This window comes from Diabrotica undecimpunctata, chromosome 2 (assembly GCF_040954645.1).
Source record: "Diabrotica undecimpunctata isolate CICGRU chromosome 2, icDiaUnde3, whole genome shotgun sequence".
In the NCBI taxonomy this organism is placed as follows: domain Eukaryota; kingdom Metazoa; phylum Arthropoda; class Insecta; order Coleoptera; family Chrysomelidae; genus Diabrotica; species Diabrotica undecimpunctata.
The window spans coordinates 130,718,035-130,744,841 of record NC_092804.1 but is presented as its reverse complement, the minus strand read 5'-3'; the positions used below and the strand labels follow the sequence as shown (position 1 = coordinate 130,744,841).

The window sequence follows — 26,807 nt, the reverse complement described above, 5'->3', positions numbered from 1 at the left end:
CTGGACGGAACAAGTACACCAGCAAATTGAGAAAACTAGTCGACACAGCACATCTTTTACTGTCCACAAGAAAAATGAAATTCCTGTAGTTGGCTATATACCATCAATTATCAATCAAAAGTTTATTCAAAATCCTTAATAAAAGGTATATAATTTAAATTCCCTTTCGGGTTACATCACAGAACCTTTTCGGGCTAAAAAGCCCATTATCGGTGTTTTGTTACCTGTAACAAGTATTACCACTTAATTTAAAGCAGACGTAAAGGTAAAATTATATAATAATAACGGATTTATTACGGCTGTCGCCGCTTCTCCGCCCCCAATTTCCATCTTTTTCTGTCATATGCAGTTGCCTCTTCTAAGTCTCTTGCCGCCATTGCTTCATCAATATCGTTGCGCCAACTTCTCCGTGGTCGTCCTCTCTTTCTTCTTTTAGGAGGGATCCATTCCAGTACTCTCCTAGGCCATCTGTACTCTGGCATTCTTTTAACATGTCCGAACCAGATTAATTGTTTTCTTTCTATGTCATCATTGATATTTCTCTCCATTTTCATTTCGTTTCTTATTTGTTCGTTTCTAACTCTCTCCAGTTTCGATCTACCGCAGCTTCGTCTCAGATAATCCATTTCTGTCGTCATAAGTTTGTTTCTATTAGCTTTGGTGACGTCCCATACTTCCGAACCGTAAAGTGTAATACTTTGAACTATTCTACCGTAAATGTGTTTTTTGGTTTCTCGTCGAATTGTTTTTTGCCAGAGAAGAGAGTTTAAGGCACGGGTCGCTGCTCTGCCCTTGTTTATTCTTTCCCTGATTTCATCTGCGCTATTTCCCTTCTTGTTGAAAATGACCCCCAAATATTTGCAGGATTGCACGCCTTTGATTTTGTCGTCTTCCAAGACTAGGTCACATATTTCATCTGTTCCCACTGAGAGATATTCACATTTTGTCATATTCATGTTTAGACCTGCCACCTCATATTCTTCTTGCAGTTTTCTTACCATATAGCTAAGATCGTAGCTGTCTTCGGCAATTACTACCTGGTCATCCGCAAAGAAAAGTGTATATAGCTTGTTTAAAGGTAAAATTATAACTAAGATTAAAAAAGCAATGTGGTTAAATACTTACTCAGTGCACTTGAGTCAAGCCACCAAATAACTGGGTAAAAACCCTTTAGATATGGGTTCTAGAATGGATTCGGTAAGGCAACTTATTAAAATGACAGTTTTTGAACGGATATATCAACAAAGCAGTCAATGTAACTTTTACTGTATGTCGTAATCTAACACTAGCCATCAACGTGTTAGATGAATATGTTAAGAAATTTAAAAATGTTATTGTATAAACTCTAATTTCACTATCTGGGAGAGTGAGTCATCGTTTGAAGGCGTAGAAGTGGGGAAAGACGTATGAAAATCCAGTGGCGTACACTCATTTTTATTTCAACGTTAATTATATTATATTGTTTAAATATTATTGTTCAAAATAGGCCACAATATATTTATCTGCAGGTTTTTACTGAAGTTTCTATCTCTATATCCAAAGACCGTTTTCAAAGATATAAATTATAGTTATATTTATTTTATTTGTTTATTATTATATATTTATATATTCTTATATTATTTTCTTTTTTTTTTCTTAGCTTTAAAAACGGTCTCTGTAATAGAGATCGAAACGTCAGTAAAATAAAAAAAATGTAAATATATGTATTGTGGCTTATTTCCAACATTCTCTCTAAAAATACGGAATGTCACAAGCAAAAAGCCACAGAAAAATAAATATGGCTATCATTTGTATATTTGAAAACGATCTCTTTATATAGAGATCGAAACGTCAGTAAATTCAACATTTCAATTAAATATATTGTTACTTATTCCCAACATTATTTCTAAATATACAGAACGGCAAGCAAAAAGCCATAGAAAAATAAAAATTACTATCACTTGTATATTTGAAAACGATGTCTTTATATAGAGATCGAAAAATCAGTAAATTAAACGTATAAATAAATATTTTGTGGCTTATTCCATACAGTCTTCTAAAAATACAGAATGCCACAAACAAAAAGCTATAAAAACAAGTAATTTCGCAGAAAGCTTACTGATGCCACCAGGCTGTCGCGGAAGTTACGCTAAAACGTCTTTTGACGTGACCCGTCCTTAAAGAGTTACACAATGAAATTTTTTTAAAACAAATTTTAAGACAGTTTCCACACCACCCGAGAGGTATGTCTTGTGACGCGTCACTTTTTTTTTAAATGGGTGTTCGCCAAGAGCCATATTGTCCCATTAAATAAAATAAACAAAACACTTAAACAGTATAAAACAAAACAAAATAAAATCCTATAAAACAAAATAAAATTCTATAAAAACAAAATAAAAATAATTTTGGATGTTACAAAACATTGTACTATTCTATTTAAACACAAACACTATACACACTTACTATGTTCTCGTTTTTTTTTGTTTTTGGTTTTTTTTATGCTGATGTTCCTACTAAACTATTAGAAAATATTATTCGCTGTCTAAATCTGAAGATGCAGTGCTGCTATCGCTGTCATTATCTTCACCTGGTGTAATTATAATTGGCTCTAGTAAAACTTTGACATGAGTGTCAAGTTCCCACATACGATATTCTTATTTAAATATGTGGCCTATACATTTAGCCCATTTCTCTGGAGTTACATGGAGGATTGCTTGCATCAAAAGTTCCTTAACTTCGTTTAATTTGAGCGTTTTGGTATTGCGTGCTACTTTTCCTTTCACTTGTGCCCAGATAAGTTCAATGGGATTAAGTTCGAAATGATAAGGTGGTAGACGTAGAACTTAATCATAATCATAATCTTTTGCAGTTTCATCCACAACATATTTAAGATATTCACTTTTCCTTAACCGTGCAATGTCAAGTAGTTGAATTTTGAGCATTGATTCTTCTTATGCAATCCCCTTTTCTGTAAGCCATTCTTGAATTCTCCCTTTCCGCCATGCCGTCGTCGGTAATTGTTCTAGTCTGCGGCTATGATATGGCGCATTGTCCATAACAACCACAGACCCAGATTCCAATTTTAAGAGATTCTCTTAAACCAGCGCTCAAATACTTCGGAAGTCATTTCTTATAATAATCACCTGTTTTTTTCGACCCAAATTGAAGCAAACCATAATCAAGGAACCCTGTATCACTTCCTATATGGGTGATGATTGAACGCCGTCCCTTTCCTGATGGAGCTTTTAATCCTGTAGACCAGCCTTCTATAAATGCTTCGCATTTACTTTTGACATTTAAATCTTGCCAAACTTTTCCAACTGTATGACCGTCGTTAATCCAGGTTTCATCCAAATCATATATTTTGCGTCCAGTGCTGCGAATTTTTTGAATTTCTTCTAAGTATTTTCTTCTCCACAGAATAATTTCATTTTTTTTCTGATAGCATACTTTTTCTGTTGCGTTTTACATATCGAAAGTTCATTTCGCGCATAGTTCTGATTAAGACCCTACGAGATATCTTGGGTAAAGAGTCATAGTTTTCGAGCTCTTGAGAAATTTTTTTTAGTGTTGGAATTTCACTCCGAAAATAAAATGAATGAATTTTTCGACGTATAATATTCCTTGTCTCGTCATCGAAAACAATGCTTTTCCTACCTCTAGTTTTACCTTTTTTCTTGCTTTTTATTTTCCGATGTATTTTTAAGTACACGATAAATACAGCTAACGGATACTTTTGTTAAACTGCTACAAATGTCGACCGCTTGGCTAACATTTAATGCCATTTTTCTGCCGACAATTCCTTTATAAACGTTTCGTATCATTACCTTCTCTTCGGACGTTAACATTTTCCGTCTCTTTTGCGGCTTTTTATTTTTGGAATCAACATCAGAATTTTGCTGTCTTCTCTTGGAACAACTCGGTTTTTCGTCCATTGTATTTCAATAATTTGTATATATACTATATATACAATAATCTCAACAATTCTGTATAAGAATATAACTAAAAATTTACTATAAAACGACAAACTATAACACTCTTTTTATCAATAACACGTTTTATCAATGCTACAATACAGTATTGTTAAAACAGTATTGACAACAATAAGTTTACAAACGTATCACATAAAATATACTCACAAAATGCACTACCCATAGAAACGCCAATGTAAGTCAACTATTTCTTCGGCGAAAAAATAATAAAAACTAGTTTTACGGCATGTCTGGGTCCGAATTGTAAAACGGAATTTCCTCGCTAATTCCAACATTGCCAAACGATTAAAAAATAATGTTTTAAAATATCGATTTTTATTTTATAAATTTAAATATGTAACGAAACGGAACATATAAATAAAATTTATTTCATTACAATTTTGTGCTTAATTTTTACTATTGAAAAAATCAGGTTTTTTTTTGTATTTTTATGACGGTAATAATCGCTGCGTGGAAGAATACAGGTTTTGTATGACCATAACTACTACTTGTGAACAAGAATTGGCTACACTGTACGACAACTTCTGGTCAAGTCTACTATAGACAAGCACAAATTAATATACTACTTTATATATTCTCTAATTTCTTATAAGGAAACGCAAATTGCAATCGAGAAAACAGGCAGTTTTCGAGGGCCGCTGTGTACATTTAAATTTGAGGATATTCGGCGTTTAAACTATGAAATCACTCTTCTAAATTGAGGGTTTCTACTATAGTTACTTATAACAGTAGCAAACATCCATATGCTGGGGCTATAGTGTAATATACTCTGAAAATTATGTTTAACTTTGTAAAACAATTGTATGTGTGGAAGGACATGAAAGTGTTGAAATCTAAAGTATGCAAGCATCAGTACGTGTACCTAATAGGTCGAGGATAAAAGAGCTAATGCTAAGGCACTTTATGTTATAAATTTACATTTGGTACCTGTAAATTAAGTGGAAGGTACACGTATGCTGTTGAGTTATTAATAAATTAACGAGGACAGATGGTTAAAATGTCTTGTATGTATACTGAGTGGGATATAGAAACCTGTTAAATGAAAGTAAAAAAGAATTATATTGTAATATATGATGTGTTTTGAAATATTGCGTTTAAAAATATGTGTAATGATTATTGAGGTGGAATGGCATAAAGTAAAATTTTTGGGTTGTAAGTATGCAATTATCATTACCCACTACCTCTAGTATTCTAGATAAATCTACTTAATTAGCAATAAGGCCCTGTGTGTGTGTGTAATGAATTTTTTTTAAAGCCCTTCTCTCTATTCGGATTGCCGAATATAGGCCTCACCTAATTCTCGCCATTGATCTCTGTTGTTAGTAAGACGTTTCCACATCGGTCATGCAGTTCTTTTAATATCGCCGCTCCAGCGCATTTGCGGTCTTCCTCGTGGTCTTTTTGCGTCATGTGGCCGCCAATTTCCGATTTATTTATTCCATCGGCCATCTTTAAGACGTTCGTTATGTCCAGTCCATTTCCATTTCAGTTTAGCTGCCTCTTCGACACCCTTTTTTACTTTTGTATTCGTAATAGAACGTCTTAATTGATTTTATATTCTTTGAGTGAGATACTCAGCATCTGTCGTTCCATAGCTCTCTATGTTTTGAGTTTTTATGATCTCCATGTTTATTTTAGTGAATGTCCAGGTTTGAGCTCCATATGTGAGTACAGGTAGGATTCTTCTTATTAACCTGCCCCATATCTAAGAACATTGGTGATCATCATAGCCCATTTGACTCTATCTGCAGCCGTTCTGAAAAGTTCTTGACGTTTTCCCACTCCATTGTCTCAGATTCTTCAGTTAGGACGTCCGTCTTTTCCCCGGTCCTCTTTTGCCTTCCACTTCCCTTGTATGATCAGCCGCATCAGTAGATACAGGTAGGATACAGGAATTAAACACATTGGTTCGAAGTCTTTGAGGTATATTTTTATTTTTAAGTAAGTATGACAGTCTTCTGAATACTAATCAATATATGGACTTCAAAATTATAGGGTAGGTATGCGTATGATATTAAGATGTTCATTGTTTATGATTGGGAATTAAATTGTGTATGTGTGGATTTATTGAATGTAGAAACTAGTGTTGCCCAAATGCAAAAACAAGACGAGACTTCTCGTCTTGTTTTTTGTTTATCTTTTCTATTCTATTCTATTTTGTTTTCTTGTTTATTGGTCTTGCGCCAATACACCTGGTCTTGTTCTTGGTCTTGGTATTGCGCTCCAAGTCTTGGTCTTGGTCTTGGTCTTGCAGCAAAAGACTTGCAAGTCTCGCAGTTATCCATTAGCCTATTGCTATTTATTAAACGTTACTTTAGATCTTACAACAAAGTAACAGAGTAGGTACATTTTAAGCTTGAATTAACATAGCCATAATAAAGACCAACCAAATTAATAAATGTCTAAAGAACTGACACTGTTTTTCATTTTTATTTCAACCTTTCTATGTTGGTACAATTTACACAAAGCAATTTGGGATGCATGAATTATTTTGAAAAGCTCATCAAATTTGCTTTTAGGTCTTTAAGATATATCACTCCAACTCTCATTACTTCGACTAGAACTATTTGAATCTTCGTCACTCATCTTAAATTGTAAAGTTGACACTCCGAGAACAACAAGGATTAGATGAAAAACAATTATTACATTAGACTCAAAGGAAACTTCAATTGGGAATTAAGTTTAGTGATCTCGAAAAAGTAACTACTCGTTACTTTATACTCGTTACTATCCAATACGCTAAGTACCGAATACCAAACCGAGAATTATATATCGCTACTTCGTTACTTTAAATAATCGATATTTTGTTTACACGGTAGTCAGCATTATCAGTTATTAATTTGTCTCGGTATTTTTGAATATTAGCCGCGCTCTTTCAGTAAATCTTGTTTAACCCAATGATCTCATCGCACACTAAGTAGAAGCGATGTTTAGGCCGATAAGATTTGTGATATTTAGATTCCTCATAACTAAATTATAATAAAGAAAAAAAATTGTAATTATTAATTGTAATTGTAATTAGTAGACTTCGGTAAATACTGTCTGAGTACATATATTTATATATGGAAAAACTTCGTTCAACATCAACTGATGTAACGGGAGCATTTTTCAAACTAACCAAAACATTTGGTTCTAAATTAATTGTTTCCGAAATATTTCCAGCTAGAACACTGACTACTTTAGAAAGAATATGGTAACCTTTATTTTTTTCCATAGTAGCTTCAAATTTTTTTAAAATATCTTTTCCAATATAACCTCTAACGTTCCGACAACATGACGCAAATTCTTTTATTAATGCTGTACTTTTGAACAATGACAGTTTTGGTGATTCTAACTGAGTAATCGTTTTTTGAACAAAACTAAAATTTGATTTTATAAATGAAAGTTCTTGTTGAAGCAAGTTACTCTGAAAAGTTTGTTTAGAATCCAAAAGAGATTGGGAACTTTCATCTGTTAACGTATCAATTATGTTCTTTATTTTAACAAAATGATCTACATAAAAATTAGCTGCTTCTAACCATGTTCCCCATTGCGTTAAAATATAAAATAGGTTGTGGTGGAAGAGGAATGTTAGGTAGCATTTCTTTATAAAGTTGAATTCTTATAGGAGATTTAAGAAATACTTTTTTGACACTGGATATCATGGTATTTACAAGAGGAAACTTTTTTCGTATTTCCTCTGCAACTCTGTTTAATCCATGCGCTACACAAGTAACATGTATTAAATCTGGGAAAAATATTTTTAAATTTTGTCCTGCTTTCACCATATAAGAAGCAGCATCCGATAAAATAAGCAGTAATTTATTAGAAGGAATAGTTGTCGGAAGAAAAAAAGTTGCTAATGTTTCTTGTATAAAACGCGAAATTGTTAAAGCATTTGTTTTCTCAAGTTGCTGGCATGAAATAAGATGAGATTTTGGTAAGGTATCTTCTTTAAGAACACCAATCAATAAATGAGCAATATACTTTCCTGAGAAATCAGTGTTTTCGTCTACAGATATGTAAAAATAATTATCTGCAATTTCTTCCTTAATATTAATTAACACCGACGAGTATAGCCCGTTCACATTATTTCTTCTTAGAGACCGATCACTTGGAACATTAAGTTTGCAATATTTTTTTAGAAACGAACTAAAATTTACATTTGCTAATTTTGAAAGCGGTATGTTTGCAGACACTAATGCGCGACACAAGTCTTCATTAAAAGTTTCTTGCTCATCTAATTTTTTTGAAGTAGATTGGAAACATTTAGCCATTGAAGTTTGATGTTTTCCTCCTATTTTTCCTTTTTTTGCAATGTGTGAAGCAGTTCTCACATGTTGGTCTATCTGAAATTTCGTCTCACATGCTATCTATAAATAAAAATAAAAACCTTTATTTTAACCCAACCTTTAAAATATAAAAATATACAAGGTGTTTTTGGTTAATCAAATAACTGGTTTGGAAAAAAAAACACTCGCTAAGTGTTTTAAATGCAGTATTAATCCACAAATTAGTTTTTGTTACTAACCATTAGTACATCATATAACTTATTTTAAAATTCAACAAAAGTTTTTTTTTGTTAATTAAATTACAATAAAAATAATTGTGTTTTAGAATAGCTGACTTCATAAAAAAAAGTAAAGGTGAAAAATTTTTCTAAATACACACCATTTTATTGTACCATGGACAATTTTTCTCACTAAAGGAAGCTATTTTTCATTTAAAAACAACCTACGAGTACTAAATTTCAAGTAAATACGTTTATTGGTTTTAAAGTTATTGTTGTTATTAACTAAAAGAATTTAATTTTTTTTAATTTTAACACCCTGTATCTCCAAAAGTAAATAAGTTTGACCCCTCATTAACTATATCGTTTTGTTCAATTTTTCGAGAAGTATCTACAGTCAAACGTTGTAAGTGTCATTTGGAAACACCCTGTATGTATGAAATATTAGATATTTAAAAGAAAATATTAGATACTTACAATTTTGCCACAGACTGAACAGTAGATTTTTCCCATATCCATAGACAGCTCTTTATAAGGTTTAATCCAAGTTGAAGCACTGGTTGTTTTAGGCATTATAAAATCACAATCTTCCTTTTTGTTACGCACAACGAGTGTTTACGCTTTGAATATCAAAACAAAAATGATTTACAAATCTGAGCATCATATTAGAAATGTTTAGGTACCTAATTCAATAAACTGGGAGATTTTGGAAAATCCCTAAATTAGGAACAAAACTATTAGCCGTTTACCTGCTGTTAAGATACAATAAATTGTAGATAGATTTGGGGATTAGATCATAAAATGCAAATGAGCGAACCCTTAGCGATTATCCAATAACTGAATGCCTCAGTGACCGAGACTTTCTAAGAATGTTGAGGGCTACTTAAATTGATCTTCTTTGAAATTGTAAATGTTTTGTACCTGTAGAGATTACGTACTTAGATCATTTCTTGATTAAAATGACTACAAAATTTTATACAAGAATTGAAATAAATTGGTATGTTTAAAAATTTTCAAATACAGTATAAAAATCTGAACTTTTATGCACTTTATGCAAACTTTTATACAAATATGCCAAAATATGAAATATTTGCATAAAATATGCACAATATGCAAAATATGCAATATGCATATTTGCCGAAGTCTAGTAATTAGTAAGTGGATGTCTCCAATAGTAGGTATGCTATCCTTATATATTTTTAATCAGCTAAGGTAATATTTTGAAAATGTTTGGATATGATATATCCGTGGGCGTCGCAACGCAATAAGATTATTTTATGATTAGAGGGGGCTATTCTCAAAATTTGGACAATTAATTTAAGAGCGACGAATCGTCTGCTGGTAAAAAATGTACAAAATATTTTATCTTTGAATTGTAATTATGACCTCTGAGTACGTGTCAAATGTAACAAGTGTTTTTTAAATGAATATTTTGATTCGCTACGTATGTTTATGGAATTGTTCGTAATGTGCATCCAATTTTCCAAATTTTTGTTACATATTTTTTTGCGTCTCATAGAGTATCTAAGCATATACTCGAACTACTATACTACCTAAAACGACCAGTCCTAACTGCAAGATGCAATAGTCTCGCAGATTAGTCTTGTTCTTGTTCAAATCTTGCACGGTCAGTCTTGGTCTTGGTCTTGCTAAAATTAGGCGGTCTTGGTCGTGGCCTTGCGAAAACGCAAGAACAAGACCAAAACTGCAAGACCAAGACTGATTTTGGGCAACACTAGTAGAAACACAATAAACAGACAAATATAATTTAATGAGGAGTATTTATTAGCCTATATATGGTAAGATTAGATGTTGTTAGAGTGTATATTTGCGGATTAGTTAAATTGTATAAACTTAAACTTTTACTAGTTATAAAGGAATTGATTTTATTGGAAACAAACGTTGATTAAGAGTTTCAGAGTACGAAATTATGTATGTATGTAGAATTAATGTCTGATAAGCAGTGCCGGTTTAACACAGTCTTCCACCGCCCGGTGCTGATACGGATGCCGCTCCCAGGCTCAAAAATATTTCTTAACTTTATTTCAAATTAACAAAACCTATTTTGAATACAAGTTAATTAAAATAAGGAAAACAATTACAGCTTTTTTTGGTTTCAAACTTAAATGAATACTAACAAAATACAAGAAAAAAATTAGCGAACTTCAAAAAATAAAATAAAAATGTACCTAATAACATTCAAGCAGGTAACATGAGGTAACTGTAAATACCTATTGACAAGCTTGTTTTTTTGCTTTTACTGAAGCGAAGTTTTCGATGATATCATTTATATTAATTATATAATTATATTAATTCATTTAGCTGTTCCTCGTTAATGGATAAAACTGCTAAGAAGTTCAAATTTTCTTGGAAAATTGCATTTTTTAAGTAGGTCTTTACCATTTTTAGTGTCGAAAGAGAGCGTTCGCAACTTGCATTTGCGACTATTATGGAGAACAAATAAGCATGCAAATATTAACCTTTGAAAACAAAGGAATTAAGTTATTTTCGTATAAAACCTGTACCAATTCTAAAGAAGTGTCTATTTTCAATTGGGGAAGAGACATTAACAAATGCTTTAAATTAACACATTCTTGGGTAAATTACTCATCAAAATCCTCCTTGTATTTTTGTTATAATTCAGTTGATAATGTGAAAATATCTTCATCTTCCGTAGTTTTTAGCTTAAACAAAAATTCAAATGCTCTTGAACAAGATTTATACCTATCAGATCGGCGAAAAGCTCCGACTTAAGATTGTCTATTATAAAAACATAATATTGTGTTCGCATTTTTTCTTTTTGGCTTAAACTTACCTCCGAATTAGTTTCTCCTAATTGCAATTTTTCTTTGATAATCCTCTTCTCAGCATAATTTTCATTCTCTGTTCACAACATTCCTAAGGCCTCGTAGTGATCAAAACTATCACGTAAGAAATCAAAGCAATCTGCTAAAGATGATAACAAATGAGCGGTTGTGCTTAAATCCATATTTTTCTTTTGTACTGCTTTATTAACCTCATTAACCCTTTGTAAAACGTCAAGCCAGAATGATAAAATTATTCCGTCTACCAACAAATCAAGTTTTTTCGATAGAGAAGCTGCTTCAACTCTTACATTTTTCTCATTTATATCCATTGCCATTTCAATCAAACATATTTTTCTAAGCCGTAATTGCTTTTTACCGCTTTTACGGCATCAAAACGAGAAGACCAACGGATTGTATTCACTCTTTTAGGTAACAGTGTCTGCCTCGACTCAGGCGAATTCTTTATTGCACGACATAATAACTCCCACCTGTGTGTAGACATGGAGAAAAAATTGTAGATAGCTTGTACCAACATAAAAAAAGATGTTGCTTCCAAACAACAATGTGCTGCATTTTGGACAGCCAAATTTAAAGAGTGAGCAGCACACGGCACAAAGAGAGCTAAATCATTGTAAAGTTTAATACGTGCTTGCAAACCAGAGTTCTTGCCATTCATATTACTAATATTGTCATAAGACTGGCTTTTACAGTTCTTAATATCTAATTTTAAATACTTTAACTGTTTCCCTAAGTTCTTGTGAGCTATGCCCAGTGTTTTTATAAAATCCCACTAATCTTTCCACAGGATTCACTTTATTGTTACAATATCTCAAATTTACTCTAAGTTGGTCATGGTGCGTTATGTCAGGTGTTGAATCTACACTTATAGAATAGTATTTGTTTGCCTTTATTTGCATAACAATTTCATCAATGACTAGATTGGACAAAATATTTAGTAATTCGTTACATATATTTTTTGATATATATGACATTGTGCCCTTGCCTTAATTTGCTTGTTTATTATTATGATCTTTTAAAAATGGTTCATATTATGACAATAGTTCCAATAAACATAAGTAGTTTCCATTCCGTTTTTCGCCAATTCTTTCATTAGTACCTCTAAATTCCAATACCCTGATAGTCAGAAACTTTATTAGACCTATATTTGTTTCTACTACTTTAACCCAATATTCTTTCGCAGTGCTAATTTCCTTTTCAAGTTCTACATCAACTCTTCTTTGCTTTAAGAAGCGAGTCGTAGACATTTTCAGATTATCTATATTATGATTGGATCTTTAATGTTCGTCAAATATTTCCTTAATTCTATTCCATAATGAAAATCCTGTTTTAAATTGGTTCTTTTTTATTCAACTAAGACACAATAAAGACAAAATATATTGCCAGTGCTCTCGGAGTAAGTTGCTCAATCGGGGCGAACCACTTCCCCATTAACCAGTTTTTTATAAAATATTTGCTTGCTGGCATAACTGTTTTGTTCGCCGAAATTTCTTTTTGACATTGAAAAGTCCATATCTGTAAGATTCTGATCGACCCATTTTTCTAGAATCATTTCTGCATAATTATAGCAATCTTGCCAAAGTGCTGGATCTTTAAAGTTAGGTAAATCCTGTTTAGGATCTGAAAAGAAATTAAAAAAACTATTTGTCATTGTCCTGTCTTAGTTACCATTTGTAAAGGCACCCATATCTTTTTGCATTCTAGTTACAAAAAATTTAAATATGCCTCATCCGAGTTACTAATGATTGCTTCATCATCTTCTAATACTTTTGAAACAGGTGATACCTAAGTGCTGTGGCACTGATTCTGAAGTCTTCAAAATAGGTTCAAAATTAATGATAACACAACATTTTATTATTACTATATCAAGTGGATTTGTATGCAAATTTTATTTCACCATAACCATATAATTTCGGAACAGCACGCGAATCACGCGTACCGCCCGGGAACCTTCAACCGCCCGGTGCTACAGCCCCGAAAAGATCCCTGGTTAAACCGGCGGCGCTGCTAATAAGGGAAATTCTTAAGCTAAAGCACGATTTGTAACTATATATTGGTATAAAAGATGATGAAATAATTGGAAAACTAAAAAAACGAGATTTCCAGAACTTCAACCACAGACCACATAAGACTGTGTAACAATTGGAGGGGCACTTTTAAACGTTTTTTTTAAGTGTATTATGACTTATTTTGGCTAAAATTATTTATTTTAGGTATCGCAAACAACATTAGCATATCTAATAATGTAACATTGTCTATCAAACTCACGAAAAAATTATCTGAGCATACAAAAACATTAACTTTACATATCATAACAAAAATTGTTCAAAAGTGCTCCTAATAGGGGTAGCTTTGTACTAAGAAGGAGCGCCATTGAATGACCCAAAAATACTATGAAATCAAACCTAAAAATACAGTTTATTTTTAAAAGGACACAATAAAATATACAAACGTGAAAACACACAATAAGTACCTAAGTGTCTAAGGTATAGACATCAAACAAGAAACTATTAGTTTTTAATTTACGTTGTTATTATCCATCAAATTTGAAAAAGAAATAAATGATTGCATTCTGCAAGTGGTATAATTTAAATAGTTTATAGGATGTTTCTTTAAAACTACATCTTCAATGGGGACTATCGAAATATCCTCCGTTTCTGGAAAGTAAAAAGTTGAACTTGGCCCTTTACCTTTAATTCTTTTCAAAACTTAAACTTAAAACTCTGAATCCACAGAAAATATTTCAGTGATCTGTCCTACATAATAATTAGATAGGTTTTTTATAACGAATTTCACTAAAATATAGTCATTCTGTTCATATTTGGCAATTTCTGTGAAGTCCTCTAAAACGATCTCTTTATCGGATTCCAAAGTGTCACTCTGTGGTAACTTCGCATTCTTCTTAGTAGTAGGAGTAGTCTTCCAAATGTTTCTTTTCATCTTATTTGCTTGCAACTTCTGTTGGTTTTGTTCTCTTGCTAGACTTTGTTTTTCAATTTTGTTTTTTTTGACGTTTCAGTTAAAACTCTAGATTTAACCTTTTTTCGTGCTCTAATATTTTCTCTCGGGGCAGCCTTTGGGAAAGGTTGTAAAATTACAGGTGCTACTGTGGTTGATGTAGATGTCTTCTTCTTCTTAAAGTGCCTATCCATTCCGGATGTTGGCGATCATCACGGCTATCTTTACTTTATTTATTGCAGCGCGGAACAGTTCAGTGGTAGTCGTGTTATACCACTTTCGTAAATTTTGAAGCCAGGAAATGCGTCTTCTTCCCGGCCCTCTCTTACCATTTACTTTCCCTTTGAGAATCAGCTGGAGAAGGCCGTAACGTTCTTGATTTCTTATTACATGTCCTAGATATTCCAACTTTTTAGTTTTGACGGTCATGATAATTTCACATTCTTTCCCCATTCTACGCAGGACCTCTACATTAGTAACTCTGTCAACCCAGGATATACGTAAGATGCGCCTATAACACCACATTTCGAAAGCTTCGAGCCGATTCATAGATTCAACAGTCAGTGTCCATGCTTCGATTCCGTAGAGCAGAACTGTGAATATGTAGCAGTTCAATAGACGGCATTTTGTTTTTAATGATATGTCTGGACTGTTAAAAATGGTTCTCATTCTAACGAATGCTGCTTTTGCTTTTATTATTCGCTGTTTAATTTCTGTTGAGTGGTCCCATTGGCTATTTAAATTGGTGCCTAGATATGTATATTGCTCGACTCTTTCGATATTCTGTTGGTTGATTGTAAGTTGAGCGTTTAGTATTGGTTTTTTACTAATTGTCATAAATTTGGTTTTCTTTATGTTAAGAGCTAGTCCGTATCTGTTGCTGACTTCTGTTATGCGATTTGTTATCTGTAGGTCATTCAGATTATCGGCAAAAACTATAGTGTCATCTGCATATCTAATGTTATTCAACCATTCACCGTTTATTAGTATTCCTTTCGCACAACCTTCTAAAGCTCCCTTAAATACCCATTCAGAATAAATGTTGAACAACAATGGAGGCAAAATACAGCCCTGTCGTACTATCAGTTAACTGGTCTTCTATTTTGATTTTGGCCGTTTGATTGTAGTAAATGTTTCTGATAATTCTAAGATCTTTGTTGTCAATTCCAATTTCTTGCATTAGAGTCATTAATTTGTCATGTTTTACTCTGTCAAATGCCTTCTGGTAATCTATAAAGCATACGTATATGTCACAATTCACAATTCTGCATCTCTGAAATAGCACCTGTACAGCAAAAAAAGCCTCCCTTGTTCCCAGAGCATCACGAAATCCGAATTGTGTTCTTGTTAGTTGTTCCTCACATTTTGTATATATTCTTTTGTGAATGACCTTTAGAAATGTTTTAAGTAAATGGCTCATAAGGCTTATAATTCTATAGTCTTCGCACTTTCTCGCATTGGGTTTTTTTGGAAGATTTATAAAAGTTGACATTAACCAATCTTGGGGAACCACGCCCGTCTCATATATACTGTTAAATATATTTGTCAACCATTTTATGCCATCATAGTCCAAGTTTTAAGAATTCTGAGTGAAAATTATCAGGGCCTACTGCTTTACCATCTTTGGTGCTTTTGATGGCATATTTTACTTCTTCAACTGTAAATGGTGGTCCAGATTCGCAATTGGTGTTTGTTGTAATACCAGTGTTACTTCGTATATCTTCAAAAGTTTTTTCTACGTATTTAATCCAAATATCTCTTTTATGCTCTATTTCCAGTACTATGTTTCCCTGATTATCTGTCAGGAATCCAGTGTTCTTGTGTTTATATAAGCCTGCCGCTTCTTTAATCTTTTTATGGAGGTTAAATGAATCATGTTTTTGTTGTAATGACTCTATCTCTGTACACTTCGAGCTAAACCAATTTTCTTTTGCTATTTTAATAGCCCTTTTTATTTCGTTATTTATGTTGTTGTAGTAATTCTTATTATCTTTAGCGTTTCTTCTGTCTTCCATCATACATAGAATCTCCTCCGTCATCCATTCCTTTTTATTTGTTCTTTCAGGTTTTAAGTATTTCTCTGTTATTTCTTGACTTACTTTGTGCAAATTTTCTAGTTCTACATCTGTGTTATCTGTTTCTGTACGGGCCCATGGTTTTTTTGTACGAGCCCACGTTTTTTCTTTTAGGCGTTTTTGTACCTTTTTCTTTACTGTTTTATTTTTCAGTTGGTTAATATCGTACTTCATAATTTTTGGTCTTTGAACTTTCTTTAAACTAAGTTTCATTTTGGCGATAGGTGGATTGTGGTCCGAATTTATGTCGGATCCCGGGTACGCTTTAACAGATGTTATAGAGTTTCTAAATCTATAACATCTGTTATAGATTTAGAAACTCTAGATGTTACAGATGTTATAGAGATGTAGATGTAACAACTTCAATTTCATGTGTTACTGGGGTTGATGTAGATAGAACAGCTTCCGTTGAGTTGTTTACATTATTTCCTGGTGGTGGCCGGTCAGTAACAAAAGCACAGTTAAAATCGTCATCCGAAAATACACGACGGCTTAGGGGACAAGTGCCTGTTTTCCTAAAACCTTCAACTATATTCTTCATGATAAATAAAGAAGTATATGCAGTGTTTGTTAAACTAGTGGTGTGTAAGAAACTGTATATTTCGTGTGTAGGAAGTGAAATCTCTAAAAAATCGACATGGAAGAAATTCCCCCGAAGCTTTCAGATAGAGGGAAATTTTATATAGAATTAGGAGAAGATATGATGATGGAATTTGAAGAATTAAAAAAAAATAGCAAAATTAGGGTAAATGATAAGGTAACAAATGAAAAAAGCCAAACAACTAGCACTAACGAGGTAGGTAACCAATTTGATTTTAATAACGATGCAACTTTGACCCACTTTAATAAAATAGATAAATCAGGTAATCCAAATTTAAATAAAGTTATAAAATTAAGATTAAATAATATATATTAATTATGAGATAAAGCACCATATAAATAGTACATATAGAAAATAAAAATGGTATTATCGGCAAATTACACAGGATAGTCACGGCCCGATTAATTTTACGTTCAGTACCTGAAATTGAAAATAATATCACACAAATTACGGTAGTTGGTAGGAATAAAATTAAGGTAGAACTCAATATCTTTGCTAGTGCTTATAAATTAATTGAATCTGAAAACTTAAAAAGCAAACAGTACGAGGCATATATTCCCACGTTTTTTACTCAAAGCAAAGGAGTTATAAAATCTGTAGATAAAGAAGAGGATGATTTGTTATCAATAATTAAACCTAGGTTTGGAATGAGGTTTGAAGTTTTACATGCAAAAAGAATAATGCGGAAAGTGGTACAAGAAAATGGATCTACTATCTACGTAAAAACTAGAACGGTAATATTAACTAAAGGTCAATCTATACCTACAAACGTAGTAATAGAAAAAGTGATATACGAGGTTAAAAATTACACACACAGAATGTTACAATGTTTAAAGTGCTTGAGATTTGGACCTGTACTTGCTTAATGTAGAGGACAAGATAGGTTCCAATCCGAACAATTTATTTTGTCTATTGTGCAAAGGAAAACATAGCCCTACTGACAAGGGAGCAAATTGTACGGAAAGAGAAAAACAGGAGTATATTAAAAAGATTATGAATACTGAAAATATAACATATTACGAAGCTAATAATAATTATAGAAAATATTATTCAACAGTAAGTAAAGAACAAGAAAGTACTTCCAATAAATATACAATCTGTAAACGAAAACGATCAAGTAGTATTGATTCTAGTAACGTAGACAGGGAAATAATGGAAGCGTACAGAAAAATCTTGCAAACAATAAAATTACAAAGCCAGCCTTGTTATAATTTTAGCAACCCTATTTATCATAATAAAACACGGATACAAAACGATAATCAAAGTAATATAGGAGAAATTATAGTAAACTTTATTTCAACAACTTTAAATCAGATTATTCATAATTTAGATGACAAAACGTTGGAATTACTGAAAAACAATATTTCACAATTACTATTAAATCGTGATGGCTAACATATCATTTCTTCAATGGAATGCGCGGTCAATTAAAACAAATAAGGGTTATTTAAAAAAAAATTTGTATGGTAATAAAATAGATATAGGACTAATATCAGAAACATGGTTAAAGAAAAGTAACTGTATTAACTTTACGGGTTATAATATCTTTAGGAATGATGGGGACGATGGATATGGTGGTGTGGCCATACTATTGAAAAAAAAAATTAATTTTTATAATAGTCCTACTTTTCATCAATCAATGACGTAATAGCATATCAATTAAAATTAAAGCCGGTAAAAAGATTAACATTTATTATTTATGTAAAACCAAATCTCAAAATTACGGTAAATGCATGGAAAAAGTTTTTTAATAGTATGGAGAAGCCTTTTATAATTGGTGGTGATTTTAATAGCCACAATTATGTTTGGGGTTGTAGTACCTACTGTAGAGACTATAGGAAAAAATCTGTTAGAAGCTATTGAGGACTGTAATCTCGTACTTTTAAATAACGGCAAAGAAACTTTGCTGCATAGACCTAGTAGTATTAATAAATCGGCAACAGACCTTACAATATGCCCATCAAATATGAGTCAGTGCTTCGATTGAGATATTATGGACAATTCTTTACGATCAAATCATTTTGCTATTATTATAAAGTCAAATATTAATGTTATAATAAAGCTGAATGTATAAATATAAAATTCTAATGGAATATAAATAAAGCGGACTGGTCTCTTTTCTCTTCTATCACTGATAATTTCATGGAACTCGATAATAATTTAAGTTACCAACAATGTTTAAATAAATTAAACGAATATTATAAAATATGTCTACCGGAGAAAAAGAATAGGGACTAGTCCGCGATTTAGGAAAACTTGGTGGAATGACAACTGTCAAAAGGTTATTCAAGAACAACAACTTGCTTTATGCAAGTTTAAGTTACAGTCCAATATACATGTGTAGCAGAAACCAAAAAAGTTATATTAAAGAGTAAGTGTAATGCATGGAGACATTTTTGTGAAACTTTAAACAAAAATACACCAATAAAAAATATGTGGAATCAAGTCAAACGTTTACAAAACATCTTTAAACCACAAATAAATGCAGTCACCAAAGGAGAATGGGTCGAGGAGTTTTTGAGAAAATTATGCCCAGATAATATATTTTCAAAAATTATTGTAATGAAAGGGAAAAACTCTAATCATTTAGTTTATACGAATTAGAAATAAGTCTTTAAAACAAGAATAACAATTCTCCGGGAAGATAATATACATTATATTCATTCAAACAATAAAATCAAATATGCCAATCAGCAGATATTCCAGATAGTTGAAAAGAGTACTAAGTAATTCCCATACTTAAAGCAAATCGAATTTCTGATTAAACAGAATTTTATAGAGGTATTTCATTAAGCTCCTTCAAAATAAAAATACTGGAAAAAATGATAAAACTTGGGCTCGAAAGATGGTTAGAAAAAATAATAAAATGTCACAAACACAATTTGGATTTCGAAAAAAATCATTCTACTGTGGAATCAGTGAGCCAGTTGGTAATAGATATAAATTTAGCGTTGAAGTCAAATTCTTCAGTAACAGCTCTCTTTTATTAGATGTTGAATCAGCATACGATAACGTTCATTTAAGTATACTATATAACAAAATGACACAAATAGGTCTTCCCGAATGTTTCTGTCAAAAAATAGTAAAACTATATGACTGTAGAAAAATTTATATATCGGTAAATGGTAACACAATTAGTCCAAGGCTAGCGATGGATGGTTCACCTCATGGAGGAATATTAAGCACGTTGTTATATTTAATTTGTACTGCTGATCTAGTAAAAAACTTTAAACTCTACAAGAATTTTACAATTTGTAGATGATATAGTCATTTATCAAGAACACATTAAAGTAGAAAATGCAGTCAAATACATTGAAGAAGAAGTCAAAGATAATAAAATATGGAGTGAATTAAATGGACTAAATATCTCTGATTCCAAAACTAGATTATGTATTTTTACAAGAAAACGAAAACAAATACTCAACTACATCTTAATAAACAATGTCCCCTATCCAGTGCAAAGTTATGTCAAATATTTGTGTATTACTCTTGATAGACAGCTTCTCTGGAAAGAACATATAGACAATATAGTTAAAATAACAGAAAAGGAAATAAATTTTCTTCGATTCGTGTTACATTGACGATAGGGAGCAGATCCAAATATTTCTTTATTATTTAAAAATAATATAAGATCTATAATCGACTATGGATCAATATTATACAGTGACGCATCACAGTGTCATTTAAACAAAATAGACAAAATCGTTAATAAATGCCTTAGATTGTGTATAGGAGCCATAAGAAGTACACCCATTAGTAACCTACAAGTCGAATGCTGTGAAATTCCAATGGATAAAAGACGAAAAAAAACTTGGCATTAGACTTTTGGTTTGAATTGTACGAGAAAAAGTCAAGTTTAATAGCCAAAATACACCAGCTGTTCCTAGCAGACTTAACAGAAAAATATTGGATAAAAAAGAAAACTCTAAATATAGTAGATTTCTATTCAAAAATGACAATATATGATAAACAACTATATAAATATGACATAAACCCAAATTACAATAGTGACTTTAATACTCTGGAACAAGTTCAGGTATACTTCTTAAGGGACTACAGCAATTTGCCTTTATCTTTAAGAAAATTAATGTTTATATCTGACAGTCCACAATTGTTCAAAAGATTGTTATATGCTATAAACAGATGCATCCAAAAGTATTGAAGGTTTGGGATGTGCATACTGGGATAACAATAATAAAAACAGTAAAATATTTAAACTCAATTCCATCATGAGTATATACACAGCTGAATTAATAGCGACAGTGGAAGAACTAAAATATTTATCTAATATAAATCAGTCAAAGTTTATAATTTATAGTGACAGCAAGAGTTCTATAAGTAAAATTAGTCCCATTAATCCTAAATCAATGGTAAATTACATTGAATTATATATAATAAATATAATTAAAGATCTTCAGCAACAAGGCAAAACAGTTAAGTTGGCATGGATTAAAAGCCACTGTGGAATAACTGGAAATAAAATAGTAGATGAATTGGCAAAAACGCGGTGACACAAGGAGTATTAACTCATTATCTTTGTACGTCTAGAGATATAGAATCAGACATATTCAAAGAGCTTAAGAACGAATGAAAAGAAAGGTAGATTAATGAGAATATAAATACTGGAAACCATTACAGAGCAATCAGCAACCATATTACGGATAAATCTTGGTTTTCTGAAATGAAGTCGACAAAGGATTTGACAAGAACTATATGCGGAATGAGATTTAACCACTGTCTTATACCATCATAAATATATGTTTAAAATGAATCTAGCTGATAGTCCACAATGTACTTGTGGTCAGATGGGTAACCTACAACATAAAATTTTGGACTGTTCTCTTATATCTAATAAGATTAATAATTTTTTAAATTCGCTGTATTCTTTGACTGATGTCCATCATCCCATTAATTTAAATTATTTGTAATTGTAAATATTATAGAGTAAGTATTTCTTTGTAATTTATTAGAATATAAAAAAGAATTAAAAAAAATAATACATAAAAAAATAAATTTAAAAAAATATAAGAAGTAAATAATAAAAAAAATAAAAAAAAATAAATAAAAAAATTAAATAAAAAAAATATAGTAGATAGCTGCAGAAGAGTTTGCTATGGAACTCTGAGGACCTCATTATCTATTTTATATATAAATAACTAAAAAGCACCTAATAGAAAAAAAACTAGAAACAAATTACCAAAAAAAGACTATATGTTAGATAATTACTAGTAATATATTTAGGATAAGATTGTATACGAAACAATGACTAATGAAAAAACGAGTAAAAATTGTAAGATTGGCGAATGGATTTACTGTCCGCAGTCATAAACACAAAAAAACAACAACAACTTATTTGTTAAGTATGGACTCTACATGTTTTCTTACAGTTAAATGTAAACTAATTAGCATTATTTTAATCTGTTTAAATTTAATATAGTGATAAGTACACTAGTGGCCAAAATTCTGGAAACTTTACAAAAATTATCGTTTTTTTAGCATGACTCGTCTTATGATCATGATTTATATAGTTTACCATTACAATTACATTTTTATTTTATTGTTTTATATTCCTGCATAATATTTTATGTATTTCGCCGAAACGCCGAAAATCTGAGATTTGTGAATGGCAACATTGGCAATACTGTATTGCGTCAGGGTTTTGCTAGTCAGTCAACAACCCAACTGAAAGCGGTTAGATGGCCTTTAGTACAGTTTCGTGCGGCTTCGAGTGTTTATGAGTGACATCGGGTAGTTGTTACTAAGGTGATATTGTTTAATTGTCGAAGAGGAGAATTCATCAGCGTCGATTCAACGAAAATGGCAACCAGAAACCCAAAACGTGTTGACTGGTCGCCAGGAAAGAGAGCCAAAGCAATTATCCTTCGAGAAGAAGGTTACACTTATCAAGAAATAGCAAACAAATTGGGTGGTGGCGCCACAAAATCACGTGTAATGAAAGTTGCAAACGTGGAACGACAAAATCAGCAAAAAGATCTGGCAGAAAACCCAAAGTTAGTCACTACGATGTGCGTAGAATATGCCGACTCTCTTTAGAAGTTGTGTGAAAATGGATTGCGAGCACGAATTCCTAGAAAGAAGCCGTTCCTGAACAAAAAACAGAGGCAAAAACGCATTGATTGGGCTTTGGCACACAGAGGGTGGACAGAAGAACAATGGAGTAAAGTAATTTGGAGTGATGAAACCAAAATCTCGATCTTTGGGAGTGACGGAGTGAAGTTGGCCGCCGACCGGAAAAAGACCTTTTGCCCCAGTGTACTACGGTCACTATGAAGCATCCTGTGAGTGTCATGGTATGGGCTTGCATGACCACTAATGCAGTTGGACGTTTAGCAGTAATAGAGGGCAATATTAATGCAAAAAAATATCAGGAAGAGATACGGCTAGCCAAACTGCTGCCGACTATCAGAGATTTGTTCGAAGGGGATGCCCAACAATGCATCTTCCAGCAGGATGGAGCGCCTTGTCATACGGCTAAAACTTCCATGGAATGATTGAGAAACCATGATGTTACTGTTCTGCCTTGGCCTGGAAATAGTCCCGATCTAAATCCAATAGAAAATTTATGGTCAAGGCTGAAAGTCTTAGTATCACGCCGAAACCCAAGCAACAAGAGAGAACTGATAGAAGCCATTATTCAAAACTGGTTTAGAGTTATTACACCAGAAGATTTGGCTCGTCTCGTCAACTCCATGCCTCGCAGAATTGAGGAGGCTTTGAATGAAAAAAAATGGAGAGAAAAGAAAGACATTAATTCCTTTTGGTGCATAATACGCCGCCCTCTATAATTTTATATTTATGTGTAAAATTTGTTTGTAATTCTAATCTATATTTTAATATTTACCTGCGTTTGAAAAGATTCGGTCTCTTGATTAAGAAAATCAACAGATGCTACTACGTGCACATTATACGAATCGATAGGATATTGAGGTAAATCTTGTCCAAATTTCTTTACAGCTACGGCATCTATATATTGGCGTTCAGTGTGAATGTCATCTTCATATGGAGAAAGCGGATGTGCTAACATTTTGGTAGTCTCTCTACATATTTTAACTAAATTTAGTTCGCTGTAGTCAAACTGAAATATAAATCATGACATAATCAGAAGAAAAGTACAACACAAATATTGGAAAAAGTTTTATATTTCTTATGTATGTGGACTTATTCTAAAGCGAAAACAAACGTCAAAAAGAAGATGTGAATATTTTGACAATTGTGTGGCCGAATTATTCTGTTTTTCCTCATTGTGATGGTTTATCAAAGTTCATGAAACAAACATAAACGTTCTTTCGGAACTCACAACGTTTTTGTAACAAACGGCGCATACAAAATAGTACCCCTCTAGTTCCTAGACTATTTCTAAATCTAAATTGCTTATCACACGTTCTATTTTCGTATAATTCGAAAAAGTATCTTAAGTGCATTGGCGGACTAAAGCTAAAGCGGGCTTTAAGTGACATTGTAATTCTAATTCTATTTTTCAGTCATGACATACTTTGCGTTTGGTAGTTTGCTTTTAAAGCATATCGCTACCTACCTTCTAATACCACGTATGAGAATTTTTAGACAAAATGAGTTTGACTCTGAGTCTATTGCGCACGCTTTACCGAATGATTCTAATCCCAAGTACCAGAACACATTATTTAGCACATTATGTATAAATTTGTAATAGCACGAATCAGGTTCTTTCGTAAATATATTCAATACCACGTATTCGATCAATTCTAATACTGTCACCTCGGGGGAACAAATAAGGGTCTAACCACCTTCTGATATCCCCGGGTGCTTTGTAGAGGGCTTCGAATATACTGTCGAGAGCTCCTCTACTTAAGTCCATTTTCGGGTTATGGACTTGTAAATATTTATCTTCGGTGTCTTGCCTTGAAAAAGGCAAGATATTTCTTACATGACAATTTCTTCGCCGAAATAAAAACACCAAGTTAAGTTGAAACAATTCTCAGCCACAGAGTATGGAAAATAAATGCAGGAAGCAGAGCCCCGAGAGCACTAAGATCTTGGAGAGCCCGTGAGGGACTGACCTGGCTGACCTGAAAATCGCCAATATTTATATGCGCTCTTCGAGCGATAAATAGGGATTTCCAGGCCAAGAGCCAATGGGAAAATTCGAGGCGGGGCGATGCGCATCGAAATGCGCACTAACTATGGCATTCGATGACATAAGTACCTATTATTTAATTTAATTTTTCGTTTGAATAGAAATATTTTCTGTTGATTTGTGGCTGTTGATTCTAAATTTTTATAACTGTTTTTATAACAATACTATTATTTCAGTATATATTTATATAATAATAATTTTTTATGTAAGCACAATGTAAAATTTCGTCCAATCAGCCAGTACATTTTTTTTGTATTTCAATCAGAATTCTTCCCTTTTTTTCTTTACATGAGCTCAGTGTAATACCCAAATCCACAAGGAAACTAAGTTCCTGTAGCTGGCTGTATACCATGTATCACAAAAAATTTGTTAAAATCCTTGATAAAAGGTATATAAATTAAAAAACCCAATCGGGCTATGTCATGAAGACAAAACGTTTTCGGAAACCATGTTCCATCATCAGTGTCCTAAAAAGTTAGGTGTACATGTTTTGAGCCATTAATATCTGGGTAAAAACCCGTTAAAAGTTATAGGTTACAATTTGGTTTACATTATTTAGTCTTATATATTAGGATGTTAAAGTTACCAGTGGATTAGATAACATGGCAACGTACGACTCCACATGAAGTTGCTGGTCCTAAGACAAAGTGTCTACGAAGACTTGATGATAGCAACAGTTGCTATGAATAAAATGACGTTTATATTATGCCATTTACAATCTAATTAAATATGAAAAATAATGTCATTAAGATGGTGACCATCAGGTTGGATGCACTTTTCGATCCTTTATGAAATCCTCCATAACACGCTTCAACATCGCTCGATCAATATCCAGGATTTCCTGGCGAATTGCGTTCTTTAACGCGATCAAATTACGAGGCTTGCTAACATATACACACGACTCTTTAAATACCCCCTAGAAAAAAATCATCACAAATTGACAGGTCTGGAGACGTTGGAGGCCACGGAAAATCTCTGAAACGTGAAATGAGTTGTGCTGGGAACAGTTTGCGGAGAATATTCATTGAAGCATTGGCAGCATATGCCGTGGCACCATCCTGCTAAAACCACACATTCCTTGGTTTATCTTTTTTCTGCGTAGTTCTAGAACCAAAAAATTTTGGATCATGTCAACGTAACGAATATGAACGGTGACGGTATGGCCAGCCTCTTCAAAAAACTATGGCTCAATAATGCCAGTCGGACATATGGCCCACCACACTGTGACTTTTTGAGAATGTAAATGACGCTCATGGAGATTTCGTGGGTTTTCAGGATTCCCGTAGGTACCTGTAATCCTGTTTATTAACGGTTCCGTCCAAATGGAAATCAGCTTCGTTGCTCATTAGATGCTAACCTAAGTTATCCTCCAAAAGAACTTGCATTCTTGTAGTGAAATCCTTACGTTGTTCAACATATATTTCCATGCAATATTCAACAGGTCCTTATGCAACATTTTTCTAAACGATTCCCGATTAATGTTTAGCTTAATTGAATGTTTTTGGGCGGACCGTGTAGGGCTTCTGACGACGGCATCTCTCACTCGCTGTATGTTTCCAGAAGTTTTTACTGTTCTATTCGGACCTTGTCACTTTTTTTATGATACTGCATGTTGTTCTAAAATTCTTTATCCATCTTAAGATTGTGTTGCGAGATGGAACCGCTCCACGCCTACCAATATTAAAGTGAGTGTAAAAAAGCCGCTGCGTAGTGATCACTGATTATTGATTCGTATCCTGTTAAAACGTGCAATG

At 32.6% G+C, this 26,807-nt stretch overlaps 1 protein-coding gene across 1 annotated transcript in view; it reads right to left on the bottom strand.

Annotated features, from left to right (window-relative positions):
- Positions 1-26,807, bottom strand: part of LOC140434877 (uncharacterized) — a 309,793-nt gene that overhangs the window by 160,261 nt on the left and 122,725 nt on the right. Inside the window, exon 12 of the mRNA XM_072523474.1 lies at positions 23,782-24,015. Coding sequence (XP_072379575.1) covers positions 23,782-24,015 — 234 coding nt within the window. The remainder of the gene's footprint in view (positions 1-23,781; positions 24,016-26,807) is intronic.